Source organism: Lithobates pipiens, unplaced genomic scaffold, assembly GCF_037356315.1.
Source record: "Lithobates pipiens isolate NorthernLeopardFrog02 unplaced genomic scaffold, aLitPip1_a1.2 Scaffold_1, whole genome shotgun sequence".
NCBI classification, from domain to species: domain Eukaryota; kingdom Metazoa; phylum Chordata; class Amphibia; order Anura; family Ranidae; genus Lithobates; species Lithobates pipiens.
Window position 1 is genome coordinate 144,863,457 of NW_027507685.1, and position 26,902 is coordinate 144,890,358.

A 26,902-nucleotide genomic window follows, 5' to 3' on the forward strand; every position below is an offset into this window, starting at 1 on the left:
AGTTTGAAGACTAAAAAATGCAACAGTTTTAAAAGACACCTTTTAAGCCTTTGCAGCACAGTTAATAAGCCTGTATGGACAAGTTGCAATTTATAGGCAATTGAACAGGAATTTAGCCCCAGTGTGATTCCTGTCCCCAAGGCAAACGAGCTGCACTGCATGGCATGTTTTAGTCTAAGTCATTGCATAGACTCTTGAACTCTTAGGCCGCGTACACACGGGCGGACTGTCTGTCCAACTTAGTCCGCTGAAACACATTTCAGCGGACAGTCCGCTCGTGTGTGGGCTTCAGCGGACTTTTTCAGCGGACAGTCTGGCGGACTAAGTCTTTCGGAATTTCCGTAATACAGTCCGTCCAACTTTGGTTTCAGCGGACAGTCCGCTCGTGAGTAGACAAGTTGGACGGACTAAGTATGGCGCATGCTCAGAAAGGATTTACACGGCGAAAGGTTGCATTGCAGTGTATTGGACGTCGTATTTCTAGTCCCGTCGTACGTGCTGTACACATCATCGCGCAAGCTTTCAGCGGACTGTTTGTTCATCGTGTGTGGTCAAGTCTGTTCATTCGAAAGTAGTACGGACTGTCTGTCGGATTGTCTGACGGACTTAGTTGGCCAGACAGTCTGCCCGTGTGTACGCGGCTTTAAAGTTGACTAGTGGTTGAGAAGACGACTCAGAAGAAGAGTGCATGGAGGAGGAGGTGAAGCCAACACTTCTTACATCACCACCTTTAGCTGTGGAGATACAAAGCTGCAGAACTATCTCCTCTTACCAGCTGGAGGAACCATAGCTTAGACGACTGACACCTCTTGCTATACTATCATCTCTACCGATGGAGGCTGCTGAGAATAAATTGTGTATAGTAGGGGAAGAGATGGAGTGGGAGGAGCTGGAAGGAGAATAAATTAGACCTTTTTTGGTACTGTTCACAATGAGCAGTGTGGTGGCTGGTGCTATTGTCACACTTGATCCGCTTAAAGCAGAGATTGCAAATACCAATCAAGCGACATTCTGCACACGTGCTGAAAATGGCCCACACAATGAGCACCGGGGAGTTGGCCAGAGGGCAACTGTGTCCTGCACCTATTGAGCTCTGTGTCCAATGGAATAGATCAGCTGCTCCCTCCACTTCTCTACCAGCTGTGTCTGGATAACAACCTGCCTCATTGGAATTGTGCCTTATACTCATTTTTCTCCTCTGCTCTATAGGGCACCCATATACATTCAAAAACCTCATCTCCTCCACACCTTTTAAGTAGAACCAACTTGGCAGCTTGCTGTGGCTTCAGCAACTTCACTGCCAATTGCTTGTCCATGACTTGTTTCCCCTCCCTCTAGGCTTCCATTACTTTCCTCCTCAACTTCAGAGCCAACAACAGAGCCAATTAATTACTGCTCATCCTCTTGCAGCAAGTGGCTGATGTTATGTTCAAATAATGCAGCCAAATCTCCATTGCCAGTTGGTTGGGCAACTTCAGGAATAGCTGTGGATGAGGAGCGAAAGGAAAGGAGAAGGTTGCCACTCCACCGCCTCCTCCTCATCATGCGGTGGCTGTATAACATGCCTATCATCCAAAAAAAGGGCATCTGCCTGCAGATGGATGGACCATGATCACGATCACCACTTAACTTATGGACACAGAGTACCTACAAAAATTATTGCTTTCACAATGGTAACCTTTATACAAATCATATAATAAAGTTTAAATCTTGTCCGAATATCCAAACAGTGAATGTTTGGGCCAAAAGGTATGTTCCTGGCTACTGCTAAAAGTACAATTTTTTTAAAATATTGAAAAGATAGGTAACTAATTCCATCAAAGTGTAAAAGCAATGGAGCAGGATGATTTGGAGGTTCTCCTTCAGGATGACACTCTAAAAAAAAAGTTATCCGCAATCTATAAGTCATTACTGCCTTCTGTTCATGCCGGACTAGATGCTTTGTTTACCATGTGGCTTTTGGAGGAGCAGGACTTGGACAGTGAGGACTGGGAGGATTTCTAGGACTGTCCGTTTCAATTACTGACATTGATTAAAGACCAGTTGCTCAAATTTTAAATAATACACAATATTTATTTTATATCACAACGATTACACCGTATTTACCCTAATTCCTCTAGATGCTCAAAAGGGTTTAAGTCTGGAGACATGCTTAGCCAGTCCATTACCTTTACCCTCAGCTTCTTTAGCAAGGCAGTGGTCGTCTTGTAGGTGTGTTTGGGATGGTAATGTTGGAATACTGCCCTGTGACTCAGTCTCCCAAGGGAGGGGATAATGCTCTGGCTTCAGTATGTCACAGTACATATTGGCATTCATGGTTCCATCATTGAACTGTAGCTCCCCAGTACCAGCAGCAATCATGTAGCTCCAGACCATGACCTCCCACCACCATGCTTGACTGTAGGCAAGACACACTTGTCTTTGTACTCCTCGCCTGGTTGCCGCCACACACGCTTGACACAATCTGAAGCAAATACGTTTATCTTGGTCTCATCAGACCACAGGACATGGTTCCAGTAATCCATGTCCTTAGTCTGCTTGTCTTCAGCAAACAGTTTGCGGGCTTTCTTGTGCATCATCTTTAGAAGAGGCTTCCTTTTGGGACAACAGCCATGCAGACCAATGTGATGCAGTTTGCGGCGTATGGTCTGAGCACTGACAGGCTGACCCCACACCCCTTCAATCTCTGTAGCACTCATACATCTTTTTCCCCAAAGATAACCTCTGGCTATGACGCTGAGCATGTGCACTCATCTTCTTTGGTCGACCATGGTGAGGCTTGTTCTGAGTGGAACATGTCCTGTTAAACGGCTGTATGGTCTTGGCTACTAACACATCTCATGACACAGGGGAGGGAAAATGGCTAATTGGACCCAATTTGGACAATTTCACTTAGGGGTGTACTCATTTTTATTGTGGTTTAGACATTAATGACTGTGTGTCGAGTTATTTTGAGGGTACGGCAAATTTACACTGTTATACAAGCTGTACACTCACTACTTTACATTGTAGCAACGTGTTATTTCTTCAGTGTTGTCACAGGAAAAGATAGAATAAAATATTTACAAAAAAATGCGAGGGGTATACTCACTTTTGTGAGATACGGTATATGCATTATACCTTTCTACCCAGCAGGTGGAACTTCAGTGTTATAGTGTGTTATTCTATGGTAAAGTGATAACAGGATGTTCTGTCTATGTTAAGTGCATCATATACTTGTATATTCCTGTTTCCTGTGTAATGTTTCCTAACACTGTAAAACATGCATTGCTAATCCTCCATGATAATAAAGTATTCTCTGCATACAACAAGCTTCCAAGCACTTGATTCAAGAATCTGCTAATGGGCAGGCTATGCATGTTTACATTTGCATTGGTGGCATAAAGATCCTGGTAACACCAAGATTCTGCCTTGGATGGCTGGCATTATTACAGTGCCTCCTAAATGAGAGAACAGATATTTGAGGCTCACAAATCATTTGCGAAAGCACTGTCTAGCTCTCAGCCCTCCCAGCGCTGTCTGTGCATGTAATACAGAAACGCTGACTTCTCCTAGTGCTGCCATTTTGACAGGACTATAAATCTTATAAACAAAGCCATCCGCGTAGTGTGAACATTTTCATAGGAGTATTTTTATGAGTTCATTTAAACATTTGCTCAGGAATAGAATTATCCGGGACAGTGAGTCAGACTTATCTGTGGATGAATTCACTTTCTGCCTAACGTTTACTCTCTTACTTGTAGGCTCCAAGCCGCGGGATTGTTATGACATCTTGATGAGTGGACACCAAGAGGATGGAGTCTACTCCGTGTTCCCCATTCACTACCCCTCTGGATTTCAGGTTTATTGTGACATGACCACTGATGGTGGAGGTTGGACGGTGAGTCACTGGAAATTAGATTTTGGGAAAATATGTTCATGTAAATACAGTATCTGTAAATTTTAAATGATGCTCTAGTCAGAATTAAAAAGTTAACATTTGAATGCTTAGAGTGGACACAGACTACATTTCAAGACGTCTGGTTTTCACAAAGGCATAGATGGAGTGTGCACTCCACCCACTGCTTAAAATTGACTTGTTGCCAATAATCTTCTGATTGCATCGTTCATACCTCCCAACTTTTTAAGATGGGAATGAGGGACACCTACTAGAAAAAGTATGTAGGCATAGGGCACACCCCCTGCCACACCCCCTTAAAGGAGAATTAACAAAAAAAGAGAGATTAGTTAAACCCACAAGGGATTTTTTTTTTAACACCACTATTCCTTTATTTTGGATTTTAAAATTCACAAATGCAGCCATATAGAAATCAGATGAAAGGTTTAGCACTGGCAAACACTTTTTGAAAGATAAATAGTGCGTTTTATATACAACTATATAGATCAGACCAATGAGGAACAAATGAGGGGGAAAGAGGCACAAATCAGGGAGAGTTGGGAGCTATGTATCGTTTGAAGCAAGACTCATGCACCATGTTACTGTGAAGACCAGATATTCTTAATGCTGTCGACTGTTGGGTCCTCGCTACCTCTCACAGTGAGAGAGAACTTTACAAAGATTCATGTGACGCAAACCTGCATCCCTTTTTACTTACGTTTCTAAGCTCCATTAGCAATCCATTGATTTATTTTACTTGTTGCCTGTAGATCAACAATATGGAGATTACCATTTTCTTTTCAGGATTTTTACTATTTTCGCTGAAAAGCATTCAAGATTTGCTTGTTCTATTGGTAGCATAGTAGATAACTCTGAGGAGGGCATTCTGTAGACTTAATTTTATATATTGAATTCACACAGCTAATAATGATGGCTACTAAAAGGCAAACCAAGTACCGTGACCATACAAACAAGGCGGCACAGGGAATAGGACTAGTCATCAGTATTACCTGTGGTCTCCTTGCAGCTGATCAGAGCCTGTGAGATGTGAGCACTACAATAGTGACATCACCTATTCTAATTCTGAACTCCATTGGACTAGCAGCCAGGGCCAGTGCCTTAATCTCAGTGTCTTAGATGATTTCACACTGCAGATATACAGCTATGAGGCTGTAGGCAGAGGAGTGTCTAGGCACACTTGCCAGGAATGCGCTGCTATTTTAGAAATAATTTCATGCAAAGGGTACATATTTCAGGATGCTAATAAGGTATGGGTAGCAGACTTTAAAATGAAATCCAGGGACATCCTACTGGCCACACCTACTTTTAACCAAAACCGCTAAATCATGCCCCCATCTATAGCCACACCCACAAAGTCAACAACTGCCTGACCGTAACGGAGGTACACTGACAGTCTAAAGGAGCCTAGCGTTGCACCTGAAATCTGCTGATCGACAATTTTCAGCTTTCAGCGCTGTCACATTTTGAATGACAATTGCACGGCCATGCAACACTGTACCCAAACAAAATTTTTATAATTTTCTTCCCGCAAATAGAGCGTTCTTTTGGTGGTATTTGATCACCACTAGGGTTTTTATTTTTTTCCTAAACAAACTAAAAAAAGACTGACTGGCTGTGATGGACACTGACAGGCGGTACTGATTGGCACAGACAGGTGGCACTGATGGACAGCACTGATGAGGTTCTGACAGGTTTTACTATATGTGACACCCAGTCAGGATAACAGAACCACTTCCGACCATCAATCTGCTATAGGCTGGATGGGAAGTGGTTAAATGACACAAGTCAATATATTTGTATTATCTCAGATTTTACTGGAGTAAGCAAAGTAGTATTAATTTACAAAAGGGAAGAGCAATAGATCAACTGAGTTCCGCATAACAGCCTGGACTCTGTAGCGGAATTCCCCCAAAGACAGCTTAAGAAAAGTTTAACAGTGAGAGGATACAATACGCACGTATGTACAATGAGATACCACCTGGAGCATGACCTGTAGGACAATAAAGGGTTAAATGTTGAATGCAGTTGCTTACACTCTAAAGGGGGACCCCAGGCTGGCCTATTAAACCTTTGAATCCTAATGAGAGATCAGACAGAATAAGGATAGTGTAGGGCCCTTTAAATAGTAACAACACCATGTCCAAGGTGCAGGCCTGGTAGACTTCACTGGCAGCTGGAGCTCATTAGATTATACCCAATAAGACACAGTGATGCATTAACAGACTGACTGGCTTAAACAGGCTAATGGTATGCCTTGAAATGGTTGTAGGTAAAGGTGTCTATGTACAGTGTTCAAAGTATTCCCAAGGTAAAATTATCGTCTGTACACAGTGTTCAAATAAAGTAACCAGCAAAAGATTGCGGAAGCTGCACAATTGACCTCTCACCAAGGACTGAACCAAAATAGATGCCTTGCAGACAGCAACCCGTAAATAGGCGTATGTCAATGGAACAACCAGTGATGGCCCACAGGTGTGGCGCGTGGATGAACATGATGTGAAGCTGCTGAGTTTGTGCCACGTAGATGTCTGACGAACAGCAAGCAGAGTTAGGCCTTCCGAGGCCGGGCTGGAATCACTTGGACAGCGCATGGTAGGCTGCAACCTCTCTCTCCCCAGCATGGAGAGGTGTGCATTCCACAAGGCCCAGGAAGAAGGGGGCATGGGGCGGATCTCTGATCTCCTTTATGGGCTTTCCCAGCCATCTCCTTGAGTGGTAGAAAGGATCCCTGGGATGTGTGGTCCCAGTGTATGGTTAGGCAATGGAATCACTGGTCAGAAAGACTACTAATTCCACAATCCATTGGGTTGGACTCACTAATATGACAGTCATGGGCGCCCAGCATTAAAGAGACACAACTACAGGTTGTCGAGGAAACTGTATTAAGATTACAGTCCACCATCGCTACATATACATATATATACACACACTAAACTGCTGCCTGCACGCCATTAACCACTTGCCGACCGCCGCACGACGATATACGTCGATAGAATGGCACGGGCAGGCATATGGGCGTACCTGTACGTCCCTGCCTTCCCGCGGGTGGGGGGCCCGATCGGGCCCCCCCCGGTGCCAGCGGCGGTCGGTTTTCGTTCAGAAGCGATCCGGGATGAGGGGGCGGCCATTCATTCATGGCCACCCCCTCTCGATCGCTCCTGACGAATGGAAGTGAGGCGTGACATCACTTCCTCTCCTGTAATGTAAACACAGGAGAGGAAGTGATGTAATCTCTCCTCCGTGTCGGTATTTTTCGTTCCGGCACCGAGGAGAGAGGATCGGTGAGTTGCACCAACACGACACTTCACAGTAGAACATGCCAGGCACACTCACACCCCCCCTTCACCCCCCGATCACCCCCCCAATCACCCCTGCCCCCCCAGTCACAGTGACACCAATAGCATTTTTTTTTTTTTTTGCATTGGTGTCATTTGTGACTGTAATAACTGTTAGGGCAGTTAGGGTTAGCCCCCTTCAGCTCTAGGGTACCCCCCTAACCCCCCCAATAAAGGTTTAACCCCGTGATCACCCCCCGTCGCCAGTGTCACTAAGGCTGGGTTCACATTGCAGCGGTTTATGAGAACGGATGTGATTCGCACCGCACTGCAGTGCAAATCACATCCGATCTCTGTGCGATTCGAGTTCAGCCATACAGATAGTATGGCTGAATTCGCGCCGCACCCGCCGCACCCGCCGCAAATTCGCACGGGACCCTTTTTTTGGTCCGCAGCAGAATCGGATCGCATGGGTGTTCACACCATGCGATCCGAGTTTGCAGATCGCACTGCGATATGCGAACTGATCTGGGGGTGTCATTAACATTTCACTGACACTCCCAACAGTTCGCATAGGGCAGTGTGAACTGCCGCCGGGAGGCATGCGATGCGGGAACCCGCCGCGGATTCGTGGCGTTCCCGCATCGCTCCAGTGTGAACCCAGCCTAATAAGCAATCGTTTTTCTGATCGCTGTATTAGTGTCACAGGTGACGCTAGTTAGGCAGGTAGGTATTTAGGTTCGTCTCAGCTTTTTATAGCGCCAGGGACCCCCATATACTACTGCATAAAGCCCCCTGATTGCCCCCTAGTTAACCCTTTCACCAGTGATCACCATATAACTGTTACAGGTGACGCTGGTTGGTTAGTTATTTTTTTATAGTTTCAGGGCACCCGCCATTTATTACCTAGTCTCACTAGTGTACCCCTAAATTTAGGGGTGTCTACTTTCCAAAATGGGGTCATTTGGGGGGGGGTTTGTGCCATCTTGGCATTTTATGGCCTTCAAAACTGTAACGCCCTTAGAAAGCCTGAAGGCGGTGCTTGGTTTTCGGGGCCCCGTACGCGGCTAGGCTCCCAAAAAGTCCCACATATGTGGTATCCCCGTACTCAGGAAAAGCAGCAGAATTTATTTTGGGGTGTCATTTCACATATGCCCATGGCATGCGTGAGCAATATATAATTTAGTGACAACTTTGTGAAAAAATAAAATAAAATAAAAAAGTTTGTAATTTTCCCGCAACTTGTGGCAAAATATAAAATATTCCATGGACTCAACATGCCTCCAAGCAAATAGCTTGGGGTGTCTACTTTTTAAAATGGGGTCATTTGTGGGGGTTTTGTGCCATCTTGGCATTTTATGGCCTTCAAAACTGTAATAGGTAGTGAGAAGTGAAATCAAAAATTTACGCCCTTAGAAAGCCTGAAGGCGGTGCTTGGTTTTCGGGGCCCCGTACGCGGCTAGGCTCCCAAAAAGTCCCACATATGTGGTATCCCCGTACTCAGGAGAAGCAGCACAATTTATTTTGGGGTGTCATTTCACATATGCCCATAGCATGTGTGAGCAATATATCATTTAGTGACAACTTTGTGTAAAAATTATTTTACACAAATAAATTGTCATTATTCAATCGCTTGAGGCAAAAAAATAAAATATTCAATGGGCTCAACATGCCACTTATCAATTTCCTTAGGGGGTCTACTTTCCAAAATGGGGTCATTTGGGGGGGTTTTGTACTGCCCTGCCATTTTAGCACCTCAAGAAATTAGATAGGCAGTCGTAAACTAAAAGCTGCGTAAATTCCAGAAAACGTACCTTAGTTTGTAGATGTGACAACTTTTGCGCAAACCAATAAATATACAGTTATTGACTTTTTTTTTACCAAAGACATGTGGCTGAATACATTTTGGCCTAAATGTATGACTAAAATTGAGTTTATTGGATTTTTCTAATAACAAAAAGTAGAAAATATCATTTTTTTTCAAAATTTGCGGTCTTTTTACGTTTATATCGCAAAAAATAAAAATCGCAGAGGCAATCAAATACCATCAAAAGAAAGCTCTATTTGTGGGAAGAAAAGGACACAAATTTTGTTTGGGTACAACATTGCATGACCGCGCAATTACCAGTTAAAGCAGCGCAGTGCCAAATTGTAAAAAGACCTCTGGTCATTGACTAGCAAAATGGTCCGGTCTGAAAGTGGTTAACTAACCTGCCTCTAGCTAATGTTCTGTCATTCATAACACTATATACAACAGCTGTGTAAGCAGCCATATATAGTGTGGGGCATAGACTTGGTCCCCTGAGCCACAATTGGCTAAATGCACCCTGCCTTTGGTCAATCATGGCTTTCACGGCAGAACACACTATGATTGGCCAAAGCATGCAGGTCAGGTGCATGCTTTGGTCAATCATCAGACATCAATACACTGCGATCCCGCAGTGTATTATGGGGCGTTCCGCAGCACTCAAATTTTCTACGATTGCCCCATAATGTTCAGTATTTTCTGAACGGGCTAATATCTGATGATCGAGTTGAACTTACATTCGACTCAAACATCGGGACCATCCCTACAGAACACCACAGAAAAAGCCGCTGCTCTGCTGAAATATAAACTACGCATCAGAAGTATGCAAAAGAGCACCTTGGCAAACTGTAATGCTACTGGGAAAATGTTTTGTGGACTGATGAAACAAAAGTTGAATTAGAAAGAAGCTGTGCTAGAGGTCCCAATCAAAGAAAATTAATAAAATATATTAGTAGAAAATATATTATATTATTAAAGAAAATGAATCCTCTTCATAATGGCACCATAGTGACATCAAACTAAAGAAAAGTGCCTAATTACCGTAAAAAAGATGGCAAGCACAAAGGGCATTTGGCTATAACCCAGCCACAGCCTTGAGCTTGCAATTGATGATTAGATCTGAAACCCTGACAGGCAGGCTAAAGTTGAATTGTTTGGTAAGAATACCCAGCACTATGTATGGCGAAAAAAGGGCACAGCTTACCAACATCAAAACATCATTCCAACAGTGATTTGGGTTTTCTTCACTGCCTTAGGGCCTGGGCTACTTGCCACCAACGAGGGGAAAATAAATTCACAATTTTAACAAAATATCCTACAGAATAATATCAGGGTGGCTGTCTGCCAGGTGAAGCTTAGCAGAAGTTGGGTGGTGTAGCAGGACAATGACCATAAGTATCAGAGTAAGTCCATCACAGACTGACTTCTGAAAAAGAAAGTGCGCCTTATAGAGTGGCCCAGTCAGAGCCCAGACCTTAACCCCATAGAGATACTGTGTGATGACCTCAAGAGAGTGTCAGAAACCATGAACCAGACCGAGACAAAAGTACAATTAAATCACACTTTTTTATTAATAAAAAATAAAAAGGTAAATAGAGTAAGTATAGTCAAAACAATTGCCAGAGTCCAGTAACCGGATCAAGTAGTCAGACAGGCCAGAGTTCAATAACTATATTGGGTAATCAGCCAGGCCAGAAGTCAGGGATCCAAGTGGAAGAACAGCAAGCAGGATAAGGAGCCAGAAAGGATGTCAGCAAGCCAGTCTTTAATCAGGAACGCAGGAGATGGTTTCTTGTGATGTGACCAAGGCGAAGGCAGAGATGAAGTGAGACGGACAGCCTTAAGTAGGCAGGTCAGACGAGCAGGATCAGGAACAGCTGGGTAACCGTGGAGAGATATAAGAGCTGACAATTAGCCGACAGCTGAGCAGCCAGCCCAGAGAAGGAACGGCTAAGCCAGCCCTGACAGAGAGCCATTCACACCAGACACTAGGAATGCACCGATACTATTAATTGTTTATAAAATAGATGTAAACAAAAAAAAAAGCAGGAACATAATTAAATGAAGGAGATTAGGGAGTTAATTAAGTCTGATTAGAGTAAATTAAGGGTTAATAACAGAGGAACATTTGTTCATCCCCTTGATCTGCAGATGAAGAAACAGAAAGATACAAAAAAAAAACATTTTTTTTTATTTTCGTGTTTCAGCAGCTGATCAATGTTGTTAATAAACATTTATTTTTTTTGATAGCTCCAATTACCGGACTTCTTTAACACTTCAGCTGTCAACAGGCCCACCAGACCCACCAACAGCTCAAAGAACCGAGCTTGAAAGTATCGGTTTCAGGTATCTGTGCATTTGCACGAGTACCGATACTTGTGCAAATACTCGGTATCGGTGCAACCCTACTAGACACCCTACAAATGTATCTGAGCTAAAGCAGCTATGTAAAGCAGAATGGTCAAAAATTCCAGAACATTGTGCAGGTCAGATGCAGAGCTAGCGAAAGCGCTTGCTTGAAGTCACTGCTGCCAAAGGAGGTCCAACCAGTTATTAACTTCGAAAGTTCACTTACTTTTGCCTTCAGCAATAAGAATGTTTAATGGGTGTGCTCAATAAAGACATGAGAAATAAAAATGTTGTGCGTTATCAGCTTAAAGCAGAGTTCCACCGAAAAAAAAATAAAAGTCAGCAGCTACAAAAATTGTAGCTGCTGACTTTTAACAATCGGACACTCACCTGTCCCACAGTCAAGCTATACGGGAGTACGAAGCCCCGCTTCTCTCCCAGGCACCGGCATTCTTACTGTGGGCACCCGGCTGTGGCTTCAGAGCTGGGCACGCACTGTGCATGCGTGAGCCACGATGCACGCTGTGAATGGCCAGGCAATCTTCTGGGACCTGTGACATGTCTCAGAAGATTGCAAGGAGGGAGAGGCGATACTCCTTCTGCAGAGCCAAAGAGAAAGTGGGAGCTGGATACCCCTAAAAAGAGGGTATCCGCCCACCCCCCCTTCCCCAAAAAATTGTCATGTCAGGGAAGGTTCATTTTTGGTTGGAACTCCGCTTTAAGCACATTGTGTTTGTCTATCAATGTGACTTAGATGAGAATCAGATCAAGTTTTAAGGCAAATTACTGCAGAAAATTAGTTAATGGCACACTTTTTTTTTTCACTGTATATAAAGATTTTAAATTACACAACAATCACTGGGGGAGAACAATGCTTAGCTTTCCCTTGCTTCTAATTTTACATTGGCAAATTAGAAGCACACAGGTCCTCTTCAACCCTTCCAACTGTATAATAATTTATCTAGTAGCATCCATTGGACTATAACTCTGTAAATCAATATTATAACTTCTATTATATCTGACTATTCTATAATATCACACACTGTGAGGGTTTTTTTTGTACTTCTATTTGCTGCCTTTCTAGATTGATATATATTTTATGAAAAACCCTCTGCTTCATACTTTGCAAAGCAGCTTCTAATATTCCTGACACACCTCTGTAGGCAATATATCTCTAACCGACGCAGCCTGTATTTTACTTGTGACTGACATTTAGCGTTGTTATGGTGAAAATATAATACATTCTGAAATGTCATCTTGCAGAATACATCACAGAATTTGCAGTCTAGAATATAAACAATATCTGGGATCGACACCCCGTCACAGCCCATGGGGCAAATTGCAGCTTTACCTGAGATTAAAAAATAAATGAATCCTAAATATTTTTTTCTATCCAAAAGCTTTATGTGGTACATATTTTAGCAAATGACTACAAATATTGTGTGTTTTCATAGTTTGTTTGGTTGGTACAATGCTGTTTATGTTGCATTATGATTTTATATATATATATATATATATATATATATATATATATATATATATATATATAAAGGATGAATGTATGCAGCGCTAAAAACTAAATTATACAGTGTCCATAGTGTTAAAACAGAGTTCTTGTTCAGGGAAACAGCTGGAACCACCCACGGTGTAGACAGACACACAATAAGGTGAGCATGAAATTATCCTCCACCGAATATCAACACACCGGGCCTCTTACCAAAGAAAATGTTACAGGTGGTCAAACAAGCGTGATATATCCACAGCGCCACAGAACCACTTCAATTGGATCATAGATGGCTGGATCTTGTAGTCTCACCAAATGGAAATTCATAGATACATGTATGAAATACAAAAAGGCAACTCCTCATGGTGTAGGGTGAATTTATTTAGTAAAAACATCAGGGTGCTCACATTTTCAAGCAGGCATGTCAGAAGCTACAATCTCTCATGGATATCAATTGTTTTCAACCACAAAGATGGCCTTGGTCGTCAAATTACATTGTGGTGACATCAGAGCTCTGGAGGATAATTTCATGCTCACTTATTGTGTCTCTGTCTACATTGTGGGTGGTTCCAGCTGTTTCCCTGAACAAGTGTTTTTACACTATAGACTCTTACTTTATAATTCTATGTTTTTAGCACTACATACATTCATCCTTTATGCTTTTTATTGTTACAATACAATTTATGCACAGCTGCTTTATTAATGTTATCGCAGTGATTAATTTAGGTCTGGAGACATGCTTGGCCCGTCTATCACCTTTACCCTCCGCTTCTTTAGCAAGGCAGTGGTCATCTTGGAGATGTGTTTGGAGTTATGTTGGAATACTGCCATGCGGCGCAGTCTCTGAAGGGAGTGGATCATGCCATGCTTCAGTATGTCACAGTACATGTTGGCATTCATGGTTCCCTCAATGAACTGTAGCTCCCCAGTGATGACAGCACTTATGCAACCGCAGACCATGACACTCCCACCACCATGCTTGACTATGGGCAAGACACTCTTGCATTTGTACCCCTCACCTGGTCCCGCCACACACACTTGAAAGAATCTGAACCAAATAAGTTTATCTTGATCTCATCAGACCACAGGACTACAGGTTCCAGTAATCCATGTCCTTAGTCTGCTTGTATTCAGAAAACTGTGTGTGGGCTTTCTTGTGCATCATCTTTAAAACAGGCTTCCTTCTGGGACGACAGCCATGCAGACAAATTTGATGCAGTGTGCAGTGTATGGTCTGAGCACTGACAGGCTAACCCCCACCCCTTCAACCTCTGCAGCAATGCTGGCAGCACTCATACGTCTATTGCCCAAACACAACCCCTAGATATGTGCGCTCAACTTATTTTGAGGGGACAGCAAATTTACACTGTTAAACTGTGGACCTTAAAGTGACTAACACAACACAAAGTTCACAATATGGACCCCTTATGTATTTGTACATGCTGATCATATCCCCCCCCCCCTTAATCTCCTCTCCCCGAGAGGGAATAAATTGAGTTCCTTTAATCTTTCCTCATAGCTGAGCTCCTCCATGCCTCTTATCTGTTTGGTTGCTCTTCTCTTTCTCTAGTTCCTCGATATCCTTTTTGAGAACTGGTGCCCAAAACTTAACTGCATATTCCAGATGAGGTCTTCCTAATGATTTGTACAGGGGCAAAATTATATCTCTCTCTCTTTCTGCAGTCCCTCTCTTAATACAAGAAATTATTTTGCTCGTTTTGGAAACCACAGCTTGGAATTGCATGCTATTATTAAAGCGTTTGTTAACCCATGAAAAAAAATGGATCCTGCTCTTTTAAAGCATGTTAGATGACACAGTGCTTGTCCTGTGTCATTTGGCCCCATGTAACACCTAAAATACCTGGCTGATCCTGCCAGTTTCTCCCTACCCTCTGTAAACTGACCACAGTGTATCCTGGCTGCTGAGACCAGACACTGTGGTCAGTTTTTGTGCCTCCGTCATCAGCAGCCTGCTATCTACTCTCCTCTCTGCTGTGTCCTCCTCCCCCTTCCCCTCTCTGTGTGTGAGCTACCCCAACCCCCCCACTGTTCTCGAAACACTAACCTTTATACACAATCAGCACTGCCTCCTATTGCAGCGTCCCCCCTCTGTGAATGATTTACAGTAAAACCTTGGTTTAAGAGTAACTTGTTTAAGAGTGTTTTGCAAGACAAGTACCATTTTAAAATAATTTTTGACTTGATATACAAGCAGTGTCATGTCACAACTAGAGATGGACGAACTTCCGATGGGACGTTTCGCGACCTCGAACCGCGAACGCGGCCGAAAGTTTGAGAACCGCAAAGTTTGCGGCGGGCCCCATTGACTTCAATGGCAGGCGAACTTTAAAAAACTGCAGGTCATATTTCCAGCCACAAAATAATTACTAGCTGTGCACACATAGTCCCACCACATGGCCACTGACATAACACATGTATGAAGTGAATCTGGGATCGACAACTACTAGCATTCTTTTTTTATATGTGAAATTTTGACAATTCAGGACTCAGGAGCACATGAAGGCAATGGAGGAGAGGAAAGGTCAGGGTAGGCTATGAAGAGGGTGCAGGAGATGATCACCAGCACCTTGATATAGAGCACCGACACCAGCACCGTGATATAGAGCACTGACACCAGCACCGTGATATAGAGCACTGACACCACACCAGCACCGAGATAGAGAGCACTGACACCACACCAGCACCGTGATAGAAAGCACTGACACCAGCACCGAGATAGAGAGCACTGACACCACACCAGCATCGTGATGGATAGCACTGACACCAGTACTGTGATAGAGAGCACTGAGACCACACCAGCACCGAGATAGAGAGCACTGACACCAGCACAGTGATAGAGAGCACTGTGATAGAGAGCACTGACACCAGCACCGTGATAGAGAGCACCGAGATAGAGTGCACTGACACCAGCACCGTGATATAGAGAACTGACACCAGCACCGTGATATAGAGCACGGACACCAGCACTGATACCAGCAACTCGCTGCTGGGCCCCAAACATATCACACCGCTCAACCTCTTCAAACAGGAGGGTATGGGCATATAGTACGGTGTGCTTTTTTTGTGCAAGGAAGTGAGCTAAATGTAGAAAAAAGGTCTGTGTGTTCGATTAAATAAATTGTTTATAGATATATACATGGTCTACTGGTCACATGTGTTGAATTCCTCCGAGATCCATGTCTCATTCATTTTTAGAAATGTGAGGTAGTCAACACTGTCGTGAGCTAGGCGAGTCCAGTCCTATACCAGTCCTTACAAGGATCTTTGTGGACCTAGTAGCTAGTGATTTGCAGACTGTACCTCAGTCCCTACACTGATAAAGAACTGCTGCAGAATAGGGCAGTAATCTGCAGCAGTGCACCAACACCCTATATATTGTACATCTATACCAGTCCTTACAAGGACCTTTGTGGACCTAGCAGCTAGTGATTTGCAGACTGTATCTCAGTCCCTACACTGATAAAGGACTGCTGCAGAATAGGGCAGCAGTCAAGTATAATATTCTTTCTATATTTGGAAGAAAGTATATTATACGTGTACAACCCTATATACTGTACACCTATACCAGTCCTTAAAAGGACCTTTGTGGACCTAATAGTAATAGCTAGTGATTAAACTGACTGTCCCTGCTGCACACAGCATCCTGTCCCTCCCTGCACTGACAAAAGACAAGCTGCTGCAATCACCAGCACAGCAGTGCACTGAACCCTATATAATGTACACCGATACCAGTCTTTAAAAGGACCTTTGTGGACCTAATAGTAATAGCTAGTGATTAAACGAACTGCCTCTGCTGCACACAGCATCCTGTCCCTCCCTGCACTGACAAAAGACAGGCTGCTGCAATCACCAGCACAGCAGTGCACTGAACCCTATATACTGTACTACACCTATACCATTCCAGTCCTTAAAAGGACTTTTGTGGACCTAATAGCTAGTGATTTGTGTCACTATAGTCTCTCCCTGCTCCACACAGCAACCTCTACCTATAATGACATAAGACAGATGTAAAATGGCCGCCAGATCAGGTCTATTTATAAGGTAGGGGGAATGTCCAATTGTCCATGTGCTGAAATGTCTCAATTGGCTGTCCTGTACCCCATGATGGATGTGTCATCATGGGTCAAAGTTCTTTCACACTATAAACAGATATGTTCGCCGGGTCGAACAGCGGCAATAGTCCGGCGATTGGGTGAATCGTGAACACGCAAAATTTGCCGCAAAACGACCGCTGGGCGAACAGTTCGGCCATCCCTAGTCACAACTGAGTATAAAAGAGAAGAGAGGCGCTTCTAAGAGTAGCAATACAGTTACATTTAATGAAGGTACAACATTTAGAAACTCACATGGTTGATGATTAAAACAGGCACATCTAAGTACGCAGGCATCCGGAGTAAAGATGTCCACATAGACCAGCGGTGCCCAACCTTTTGAAAAGCGCGGGCCACTTAAGCAACTTAAGTGGGCCATAATGAGCAGGCGGATAACAGGTCCAAGTCCACTCCGCATATGCAGAGCTGACACAGACACAGCCCGCTCAACTCTATGGGCCTTCAGATAAGATCTGCCCAGATGAAAGGGGAGGGATCCCCCCCCCCCCTTTCTGTCTGTCTTTTTTTTTTTTTTTTTTATCGGATTGGAGGTAGGTGGGTGTAAATGGCCACAAGTCCATTTACATCTGTGGTTCAATAGAGGTGAACGGAGGTTCTGATCGTGCCGGAACGGATTGTGTCAAAAGTTTGCGGGCCACTGGTTGGGCACCCATGACATAGACCATCCTCCTCACTGCCATTGATGTCGTCCCTTCCACGCTGCTCTCCATGAACAGCTCAAGCCTTGCTTTCAAATCGCTCTACTTCAGGGTAGTCTTCCCAGTCACGATTGCAGACACCTTGAAGGCACCTTTACCTCTAATGCCTGCTTACTTAGATGTGTCTCTTTTAATCATCAACCTTGTGATGTACCATTGTACCTTTATTAAATGTAACCATATTTCTACACTTAGAGATGCCTCTCTTCTCTTTTATACTCTGTAGCTCCTGTTGGATTTTGCTTCTAATTCCCTTGTGGATGGACATTTTGTGGTTACACAACCCATCACATTGCTATAATCTTTTTATATGGACTATAAACTGAAGGACCTATGAATAAATGGTTGTGGAACAAATCATTTGAGTTTTCATTATTTCTTATGCGGAAATTCACTTTGATATACAAGTGGTTTGGATTACAAGCATGCTTCCGTAATGAATTATGCTCGCAATCCAAGGTTTTACTGTATAAATATAAATGCTGCAAATACCTAATTTAAAAGCCGAGATTGCGATCACATGACCAGTCAGCTCTCTCCTCCTCCCCTTCAGACTGACATCAGCAAACGAATCTCAGCTCCGCTCGCTGCATCTCTTAGAGGGGGAAAGGAGAAAGCTGGCCAGTCATGTGATTGCAATCTCGGCAGTGAGATTAGGTATTTGCAGCATTTATTAAAATCACACACAGAGTGGGGCACTGCAATAGGAGGTAGTGCTGAGGGTATATAAAGGTTAGAGGGGCTTAACAACCACTTTAAGCTTATGATCTACCAAAAAAAAAGATCCTTCTCCACCATTGATCCCCCCAGTTTTACTCCCCCTAGTATGTATAATGCATGCATATTCTTAGCCCCTATGTGCATAACTTTACATTTATCAACATTAAACCTCATTTGCCACATAGTTGCCCAATTAAACAGAGCATTGAGGTCGGTTTGTAAGTTGGAGACATCCTTTAAGGATGTTATTCCACTACATAACTTGGTTGGTGTGATCTGCAAACACTGAAATTGTACTTTTAATCCCAGACCATATAAAATGTATAAAGTTATTAAAAAGTAAGGGTCCCAACACTGAAACTTGGGGTACACCACTGATAACAGACTATTCCGAGTAAGAATCATTAACCACTACTCTCTGAATTCTGTCTTTTAGACAGTTTTCGATTCATTTACAAACTGATCTTTCCAGACCTGTCGACTTTGCCTTACACATTAGCTGTGTGTGGGGAACAGTGTCAAGCGCTTTGGCAAAATCCAAGTATAACACGTCCACAGCCACCCCTCTGTCCAAAGTTTTACTTATCTCTTCATAAAAATAAATCAGCTTTGTTTGACAACTTCTGTCTTTCATGAATCCATTCTGTCTGTTAATTATAAAAATATGTTTTTCATTAAGAACTCATCTATTCAGTCTTTTATTAAACTCTCCCATCTTCCCAACTACATTAGTTAAAGTGTTTGTTAACCTGAAAAAAAAACAAAAAAAAAACAAAAAAAAACAGATCCTGTTCCCTTTAAGCATGTTATACAGCACAGTGCTTGTGCTGTGTCATTTACCCCCCTGTTACGCTTGAAATACCTGGCTGATCCTGCCAGTTTCTATCCTCCCCTCTCTGCTCTGACTCCCACCTATTATGGCTGCTGAGCACTGACACTGGTGTCATCAGTACATGCCTCCGTCATTCGCAACCTGCTCTCTATCTCCTGTGTCCTCCCCCTCTTCTCCCACCTCCCCTCTCTGCCTGACAGCACGCTAAAAAAAAAAAAAAAAAAGTATTTTTCTTCTCTGCCTCTGATCTATAACAGTAAGCTCCCCAATGAATGTCTTTTTTTTTAAATGTGCTGTATAATAGCTTACTTCAGGTCACCGTTCGGTGCTCATATGAGTGCCCGCTGATCTTCTCCTCTCCTCGTCTTGGCTGACGCCAGTGGGGTTTTCCCAGCACCTCCCCCTGCAGCTATTGCATTAGGATTGGAGACCAGCGGGCAGTCAGCTGAGTGCTGATCGGTGCTCTGAAGTAAGCTATTATACAGCACATTTTTAAAAAAGACATTCACTGGGGAGCCTACTGTGATATATCAGAGGGCCCTGTAGAAAAAAAAATTATATTTTCAAACACTATAATGAGTAGGTAAACTGCAGGGTCAATTTTTTTTTCTGACTTGCAAAGTAAAGCACATTTTGTGAAACTTACCTGCAAACAAAGCAGGCCACCACTGATACATAGTCACGGCTGGAGGCTGCATTCGTTTTTCACCCGTCTTCTTTTCAGGTCCACAGACTCAGACTGTGTGACTGGCTGGAGCTGCGTGACGCCACTCCTGCCCATGAATGTGGGAGCCGCTGGTTACGGTACAGGGCTCTGAAGGAATGGCTGGTGGGCACAATGTCCGCCAGCCACCCGCAATCGCTCCACAGAGAGCTAGAACAGGGATCTGCCAGTGTAAACAAAGCAGATCCCCGTTCCACTTCCCTCCCCAGTTAGAAACACTTAACCCCTTGATCACCCCCTATAAACCCCTTTCCTGCCAGTGACATTTATATAGTAATCAGTGGCTATTTTTAGCTCTGATAACTGTAATAATGTCACTGGTCCCAAAAAAGTGTCAAAAGTGTCCGATCTGTCCATATGTGAATGAAGTAAATAGTTGGAAAGAGCTGTTTTTATGGGACCTTCCTTGCTTCCATGACAGATGGGCAAATTATATTATCTTGTATGTGACCCATACTATTAATTTTTGTGTGCTTCTATGCAATTTTACTTCAGCTTATCCTTTTTTGAGATACAAAGAGAATATATATATATTGTTTGTATTGAACATTGACTTAACAATGTATATATATATTATTCTAATTGACACTGGGCTGTGGATGTTAAAAAACCCAGAAGAAGGCTGGAAATGTCGGGTTCATCCGATAATGTGTGTCTGTATGCACCTTGTAATTCAATCATATGTATAAATATTGATGTACTCCTTTGTCTTTGGTGATTTAAGTTGCTTTACTTAAATATATGTTTTTGTAATAAATTTCTAATTTTTGATACAACTTATTTTTCTTGGTCACTTTTAAAGTCCCACCCACCAATAGGGGTTTCATGTTTTTTCTGATGTAAGGAGGGGCTCTCTGGGGACCCCGATGTAAGGAAGGGGCTCTGTGGGGACCCTGATGCAAAGGCAGGTTCTCTGGGGACCCTGGTGTACGAGGTGGGGAGGCTCTCTGAGGACCCTGATGTAAGTAGATAGGCTCTCTGGGGACCCTGATGTAAGGGGGGATCCGCAATATGCAACAATATTTTATATACAGCGTATATATATATATATATATATATATATATATATATATATATATATATATATATATATATATATATATATATATATATATATATATATATATATATATATACATTTATATTATATACATGTGTATGCCTGCCCAAGCGTATGACTTTCTTTACTTCGTTCTAGCCTGAGATCTTTTGTAGACCTAGCCCCTGGTGGTTTCTTGCACAGGGGCCCTGAAGATTCTAGTTATGCCTCTGACTGAGCTCAATTCTTTTAGGATCTGTGGGTGGATGCCATCTGGTCCAAGTGCTTTATTCATCATTATTCTGTGTAAATATTTCTGGACCACATCACTTGTGGATCATTTTGGGCTCTGTCAATACCATGGAATTTAGCCATATTTTGGCTAAGTACACTCAAAACTGATCTTTGGTGGGTGAAACACCCCATTGGCTGCCTTTTTCTCATGGGAGACAATCAGTGTTATCTCCCTATCTGCAGCAAAAGCCCCAACCTTCAAATTTTGTTTTAAGACCTTGGATTCTTCAAAAAGCTAAATAATAGAGTTTAAGATTGATTATAATGATACAGCAAGGCGGTAGAAATAGGAACTCAAATCACACAAGTAATTCAATCACCAGAGTCCTTAGTATAAGCTATGTAAAGTTGAATCTCCTGGAAGATGTAAAATACCATTTATTACAGTTATTCATTCTGTAAATAGCTACTGCTTGTTAAAGTGTTTGTAAAGGCTGAAGGTTTTTTACCTTTGTGCATTCTATGTATATAAAAAGCCTTCTCTGTATAGCATCCCCCCCTCTCCCCTCAATACTTACCTGAGCCCAATCCTCCTCTAGTGATGTGCACAAGAGTCTTGGCTTTCCAGAGACTCTCCCTTCTCATTGGCTAAGACAGCAGCCAGAGCCATTGGCTCCCGCTGCTGTCAATCAGCCAGTGAGCCAATGAGGACACAGAGGAGGCAGAGAAGGCAGAGCTAAGCCGTGGCTGTGTGTGTGAATGGATACGCAGATCCGCGGCTCTGGAGCAAGCCTGCTCGGGTGCCCCATTTGCAAGCTGCTTGCTCTGGGGGCACTAAGTAGGAGGGAGGGGCCAGGAGCGCCGACAGAGGGTTAGAGAAGTTAACTCTGCACAGAGCCGGTAATCATAATATGTTTTTATTTTTAAGTGGTCCACTGCCAGAGCTGGATTTACAGGTAAGAATTTACCTATAGGTGTCAGGGGTAAAGAAGCGCTTTCTCACTTAGGACCAAGTTCACACCACATGCAGCCCAGTGCGTTTTTTTTGCATCAAAAACGCATGGAAAGTAGGTTATATGGTTTCATATGGCATAGTTCACACCAGTTCCAGGTTGTTCCAATTAAAAAAAAAAAAAAGTAGAACATTCGGCATTTTTTCTGCACTGGGCTGCAATGCCAAGCTGCTGCTAACAAAGCAAACAGAATATTGGCATGCATTAAAAAAGGGATTAATTCCAGAGATAATTCGATAATTCTCCAGCTCTACAAGACTCTGGTCCGGCCGCACCTAGAGTATGCTGTCCAGTTCTGGGCACCAGTCCTCTGGAAGGATGTACTGGAAATGGAGCGAGTACAAAGAAGGGCAACAAAGCTAAGGGTCTGGAGGATATTAGTTATGAAGAAAGGTTACGAGCACTGAACTTATTCTCTCTGGAGAAGAGATGCTTGAGAGGGGATATGATTTAAATTTACAAATACCATACTGGTGACTCCACAATAGGGATAAAACTTTTTTGCGGAAGGGCGTTTAACAAGACTCGTGGCCACTCATTAACATTTGAAGGAAAGAGGTTTAACCTTTTATTTAGAGGGTTCTTTAATGTAAGAGCGGCAAGGATGTGTAATTCCCTTCCACAGGTGGTGGTCTCAGCTGGGGGCATTGATAGTTTCAAGAAACTATTAGATAAGCACCTGAATGACCACAACATACAGGGATATACAAGGTAAAACTGACATATAATCACACACATAGGTTGGACTTGATGGACTTGTGTCTTTTTTCAACCTCACCTACTATGTAACTATGACTGTACTGGAACGCAGTAAAGCGCATAAAAAATGCACTGGGTTGCATCAAAAGTGCATCAGACCCTAGTACAGTGGAAAAAAAAATCTGGAAATGCATCAAAAAATTTACTGGAGCACACCAAAAAACATGCATGCAGAAACACATCTGGAATAGATCTGGAGTGTGTTTTGGTGATGAGAACCAGTCCAGAGTCCAAATTTTAATTAAATATCAGTAGAATTACAAGTTTATGTAGCACCGTCTTCTGAAGAGCACGCGCTAAGCGTTTTTGTCATTTAATATTCCTGGAACCGCAGTTTGAGTTTGGGTTCAATTATACAAAATTTTGATCTCAGTATCAGTCTAGCTGGATTGCATTGTGTTCTGCTTGACCATAGGTGGCGCTGTCATCTCTGGCAGGTGTTAGAACACACTCCAGTTAGGTGCATTAAGTGTCAATTCTTTCTCTGAACCAGCCCAGTGGGAGTGTCCTCTTGCTGTGCATTCTGGGAGAGGGTACTTAAGGTGCTGATGTCACGCGTTCGGAGTTCTGGTCCAGAAGTGCTTTCTGTCTGTCATGGGCCTGGGTTGGGGTGCGGATCCACCCAATTCAGAGTCTCGGGGCTGGCTAGCCTGAGGCAAAGTAACTGGAAGGAGGATGCCGTCTCGGTTTGTGAAGAGGCGCAGCAACTGGAGAAGTATCCAGGGGAGGACTCCTTGGGAGAAGGCCATGCAAAAGGCTGGCTTCTCGGAAGGAGCCTGGAGGCTTATTTGAAAGACCCCAAGCGAATCTGGCCTTGTGTGGTATCGCCGGACCGGCTGCAAGATACTGGTACCGTATGAGGGTTTTCTGAGTTTGTTTGCATCCTTCAATTATTCAAGTGTTCTACAACAAGTCTGTGGCAGAAATTTATTCAAGTGTTCTACGACAAGTCTGTGGCAGAGACTTTATTCAAGTGTCCTATAGCAAGTCTGTGGCAGAGACTTCGCTTTGTTTGAGCACCGTATCGGCTGCTAGGTCTAGTGAGAGAAGGACTATCCGATAAGGGTGAGGATCCAGTTCTGAATGGCTATCCTCTGGATTTCCTACATATGAGAGACTCTTTTCTATTTGACTAAGTTCCAAGAGTACCTGGACTTTCTACCTGAACCCTCTAACCCTTTTTGAGAGACTGTGTTTTGTTTATTCCTTCTTGCAAATAAAAATCCCTCAAGTGGATCTGGTGTCAGTCTCTACAGTTCTTGGGCCATCTCCCTCGGGAAACCCCTAGACATACATGAGGTCAAAAAGGTAACGGCAAGCTCAATTAAATCAGCCGCTCCTTCGGGGGTCAATGCTACATTTACATTATGTAATGATCCATCTTGAACCTTTGCCATCTGCTGGCCATTACTTAGCATGGCAGCTCAGGTCACTGCACTGCACACCTGCGCTCAATAGTGAACTTCAAATCAAGGCCACAACTTCAAGTCTGATCAAGCGGTATGTCTGTTTGCTCAAACCTTAGATAGAGGCCATGTCTGTCCACACCTGTCTATTGCTAGCCATTGCCCCTGCAACACAAAGGGTCTGCCAAACTCTTAAAAAAATGATTAATGGATTGTCACACTATTAATAGCCAAGGTAGGACGGGTAAAACAAGAAAATGTTCTGTACAGAAGGGTGATCCTAACATGAGGTGTCAAAAAGCTTTGTGCCTGCAAGCTCCTGTGATGTCACATTGGGGAAAAAAGTCTGTGCAAGCTCTATAAATCTCCCAATAGATGGGGGAAGCTGCTGGGAAAATTTTGTTTTAAAGACCAACTGTTCCTTTACACTACAACTTGTACCAAAGCATGTCCCCACTTTCTAAGTGCAGCCCAAGGGGTACATGCCTTGCAGGACAACTTGTACCAAAAGTACAGCTGTCCTTTAATCCCTTCAGCTCTTTGGACGTGTCTTGTACTTCCAAAGTCTGTAGAAGATAAGCTTGTGGCAGGAGCAGTTTTACTCAGCAGGCTCTGGCCTTTTCTGTATTAGTGATCTGGATGGTTGTAATTGTCCAGTCACAGGGGCAGGTCCTAGACCAATTACCGTATTTATCGGTGTATAACATGCACCAGCGTTTAACATGCACCCCAAGTTTAGGAGGGAATTTTAAGGAAAAAAACTTTTAGGAGGGAAGTTTAAGGAAAACAAGCTTACATTTAAATGCCCATCAATGCAGCCTTATCAGTGTCCATCTGCAGCCTTGCACAGTGTCATTGCAGCCTTGTCCAGTGTAATTTGCAGCCTTGTCATTGTAGCCTTGTCATTGCAGCCTACCAGTTTAAATATGGCGCCGCTGAGATACACATAGCTGGATGTCCTGTGTATCTTGCAGTCCCGCCCTATGATGGAGATAACACGGGTCCAATGGGGGGGCTGGGCGTGACTGTGAGCTGAGAGGAGCTGAGCGCCACCGATATACACATAGCCGAGTGTACTCGGTTATGCTCGGCTCCTCTTGGCTCCACTCACAGTCACACCCAGTCCCTGTGTTATGTCCATCATAGGGCAGGACTGGGCGTGACTGTGAGCGGAGCAGAGCCTAGCCGAGTACACTCAGCTATGTGTATTTTGGCGGCACTCGCTACGATTCACTCACAATCAGCGGGGGATTGGCTTATAATACGCACCCACAATTTTCCCCTGATTATAAGGGAAAAAAAGTGCATGTTATACACCTATAAATACATTACTTGCATTTTAACTAAATAGTGAAACTATGTGCAGAACTCAAAATTTGCAAATACATATGTATAAAAACTAATGTACACTGTGCAATGACCACAAAAAATAATAATAATGAAAATGAGAAGTGAAATTCACACCCAAACTAAAGTCCATGTGCCATCATACAAAAGTTGCTTTAAAACATAAACATAGCAGTCTTTAAATAAACGGTGAAAACAAATTTTGTAACTATAAGTGGGATTCCACCTGACATCAATGAGGTGAGGACACTAGATAAAAGAACCACCACCAGTTAGTGAGGAGGCTTACCAGAGTGAGAGGACTCAAATGGACATATGCTCATTGAGTCAACAAGGCTTATGGTGCAACCACCAAAATATGGGACCTCCACATCTGGGTTGCAGATCAAGTTGAAAAGCAATCCAATTGGTCAAGAGATGTCACCAATAAGCGGTCTTCAGAAGCAGCAAACTTGTCAGGCCAAATCCTCTCAAGTGTTCAAAATAGTATGACCAAAAAATAAAATAATCCACATAGTGTGAATCCATATAAACGTAAAATTTACTAAAAGAAAATTGGAATCACTCACATTTAGAAAGTGGATTAAGCGCTTAAAATTGAGCCCAGATCATGTCTCTTTAGATGAAACAGGTCAGGACGAGCCCTGCTGATGTCATTGCATTACCCACAAACTTTGAATAGATGTCAGATCTCTCCATAAAGAGAACCTTTCACTGCTTAAGCTATAGCAAGGGATGTTGTTTATCCCTTGTGATAGCAATTAAAATGATAAAAAATAAAAGGGACAGTGTAAAAATGTTTCTAACCACCTCCCACCCCCACACTATAGCTGAAAGACAGCTACAGCGCGGGCCTTAATTGTCCATGCACAACCTCCCATGCATGAGCTGCCGGCGCACTCTGTGATCAGTGAGTCAATGAGACTGGGCTGATCGCAGATAGGACTAAGGGGCCGATCCTGGCCCATGACAGCTGATCACGCTATAAACCAGTGGCCATCAACCCTGTCCTAAGGGTCCACTAACAGGCCAGGTTTTATGTATTACCTTGGGGAGATGCAGACTAGAATACTGCAATCAATGAGCAACAAATGATATTACCTGTGATGTATTTCAGTTATCTTGCAAACCTGGCTTGTTAGTGGGCCCTGAGGACAGGGCTGA

At 43.2% G+C, this 26,902-nt stretch overlaps 1 protein-coding gene across 3 annotated transcripts in view; it reads left to right on the top strand.

Annotated features, from left to right (window-relative positions):
- FIBCD1 (fibrinogen C domain containing 1) overlaps positions 1–26,902 on the top strand; it is a 483,657-nt gene that overhangs the window by 370,751 nt on the left and 86,004 nt on the right. For all 3 annotated transcript variants that reach the window (XM_077478038.1, XM_077478046.1, XM_077478054.1), the window contains exon 5: positions 3,744–3,880. In XM_077478038.1, the coding sequence (XP_077334164.1) occupies positions 3,744–3,880 (137 nt within the window). The remainder of the gene's footprint in view (positions 1–3,743; positions 3,881–26,902) is intronic.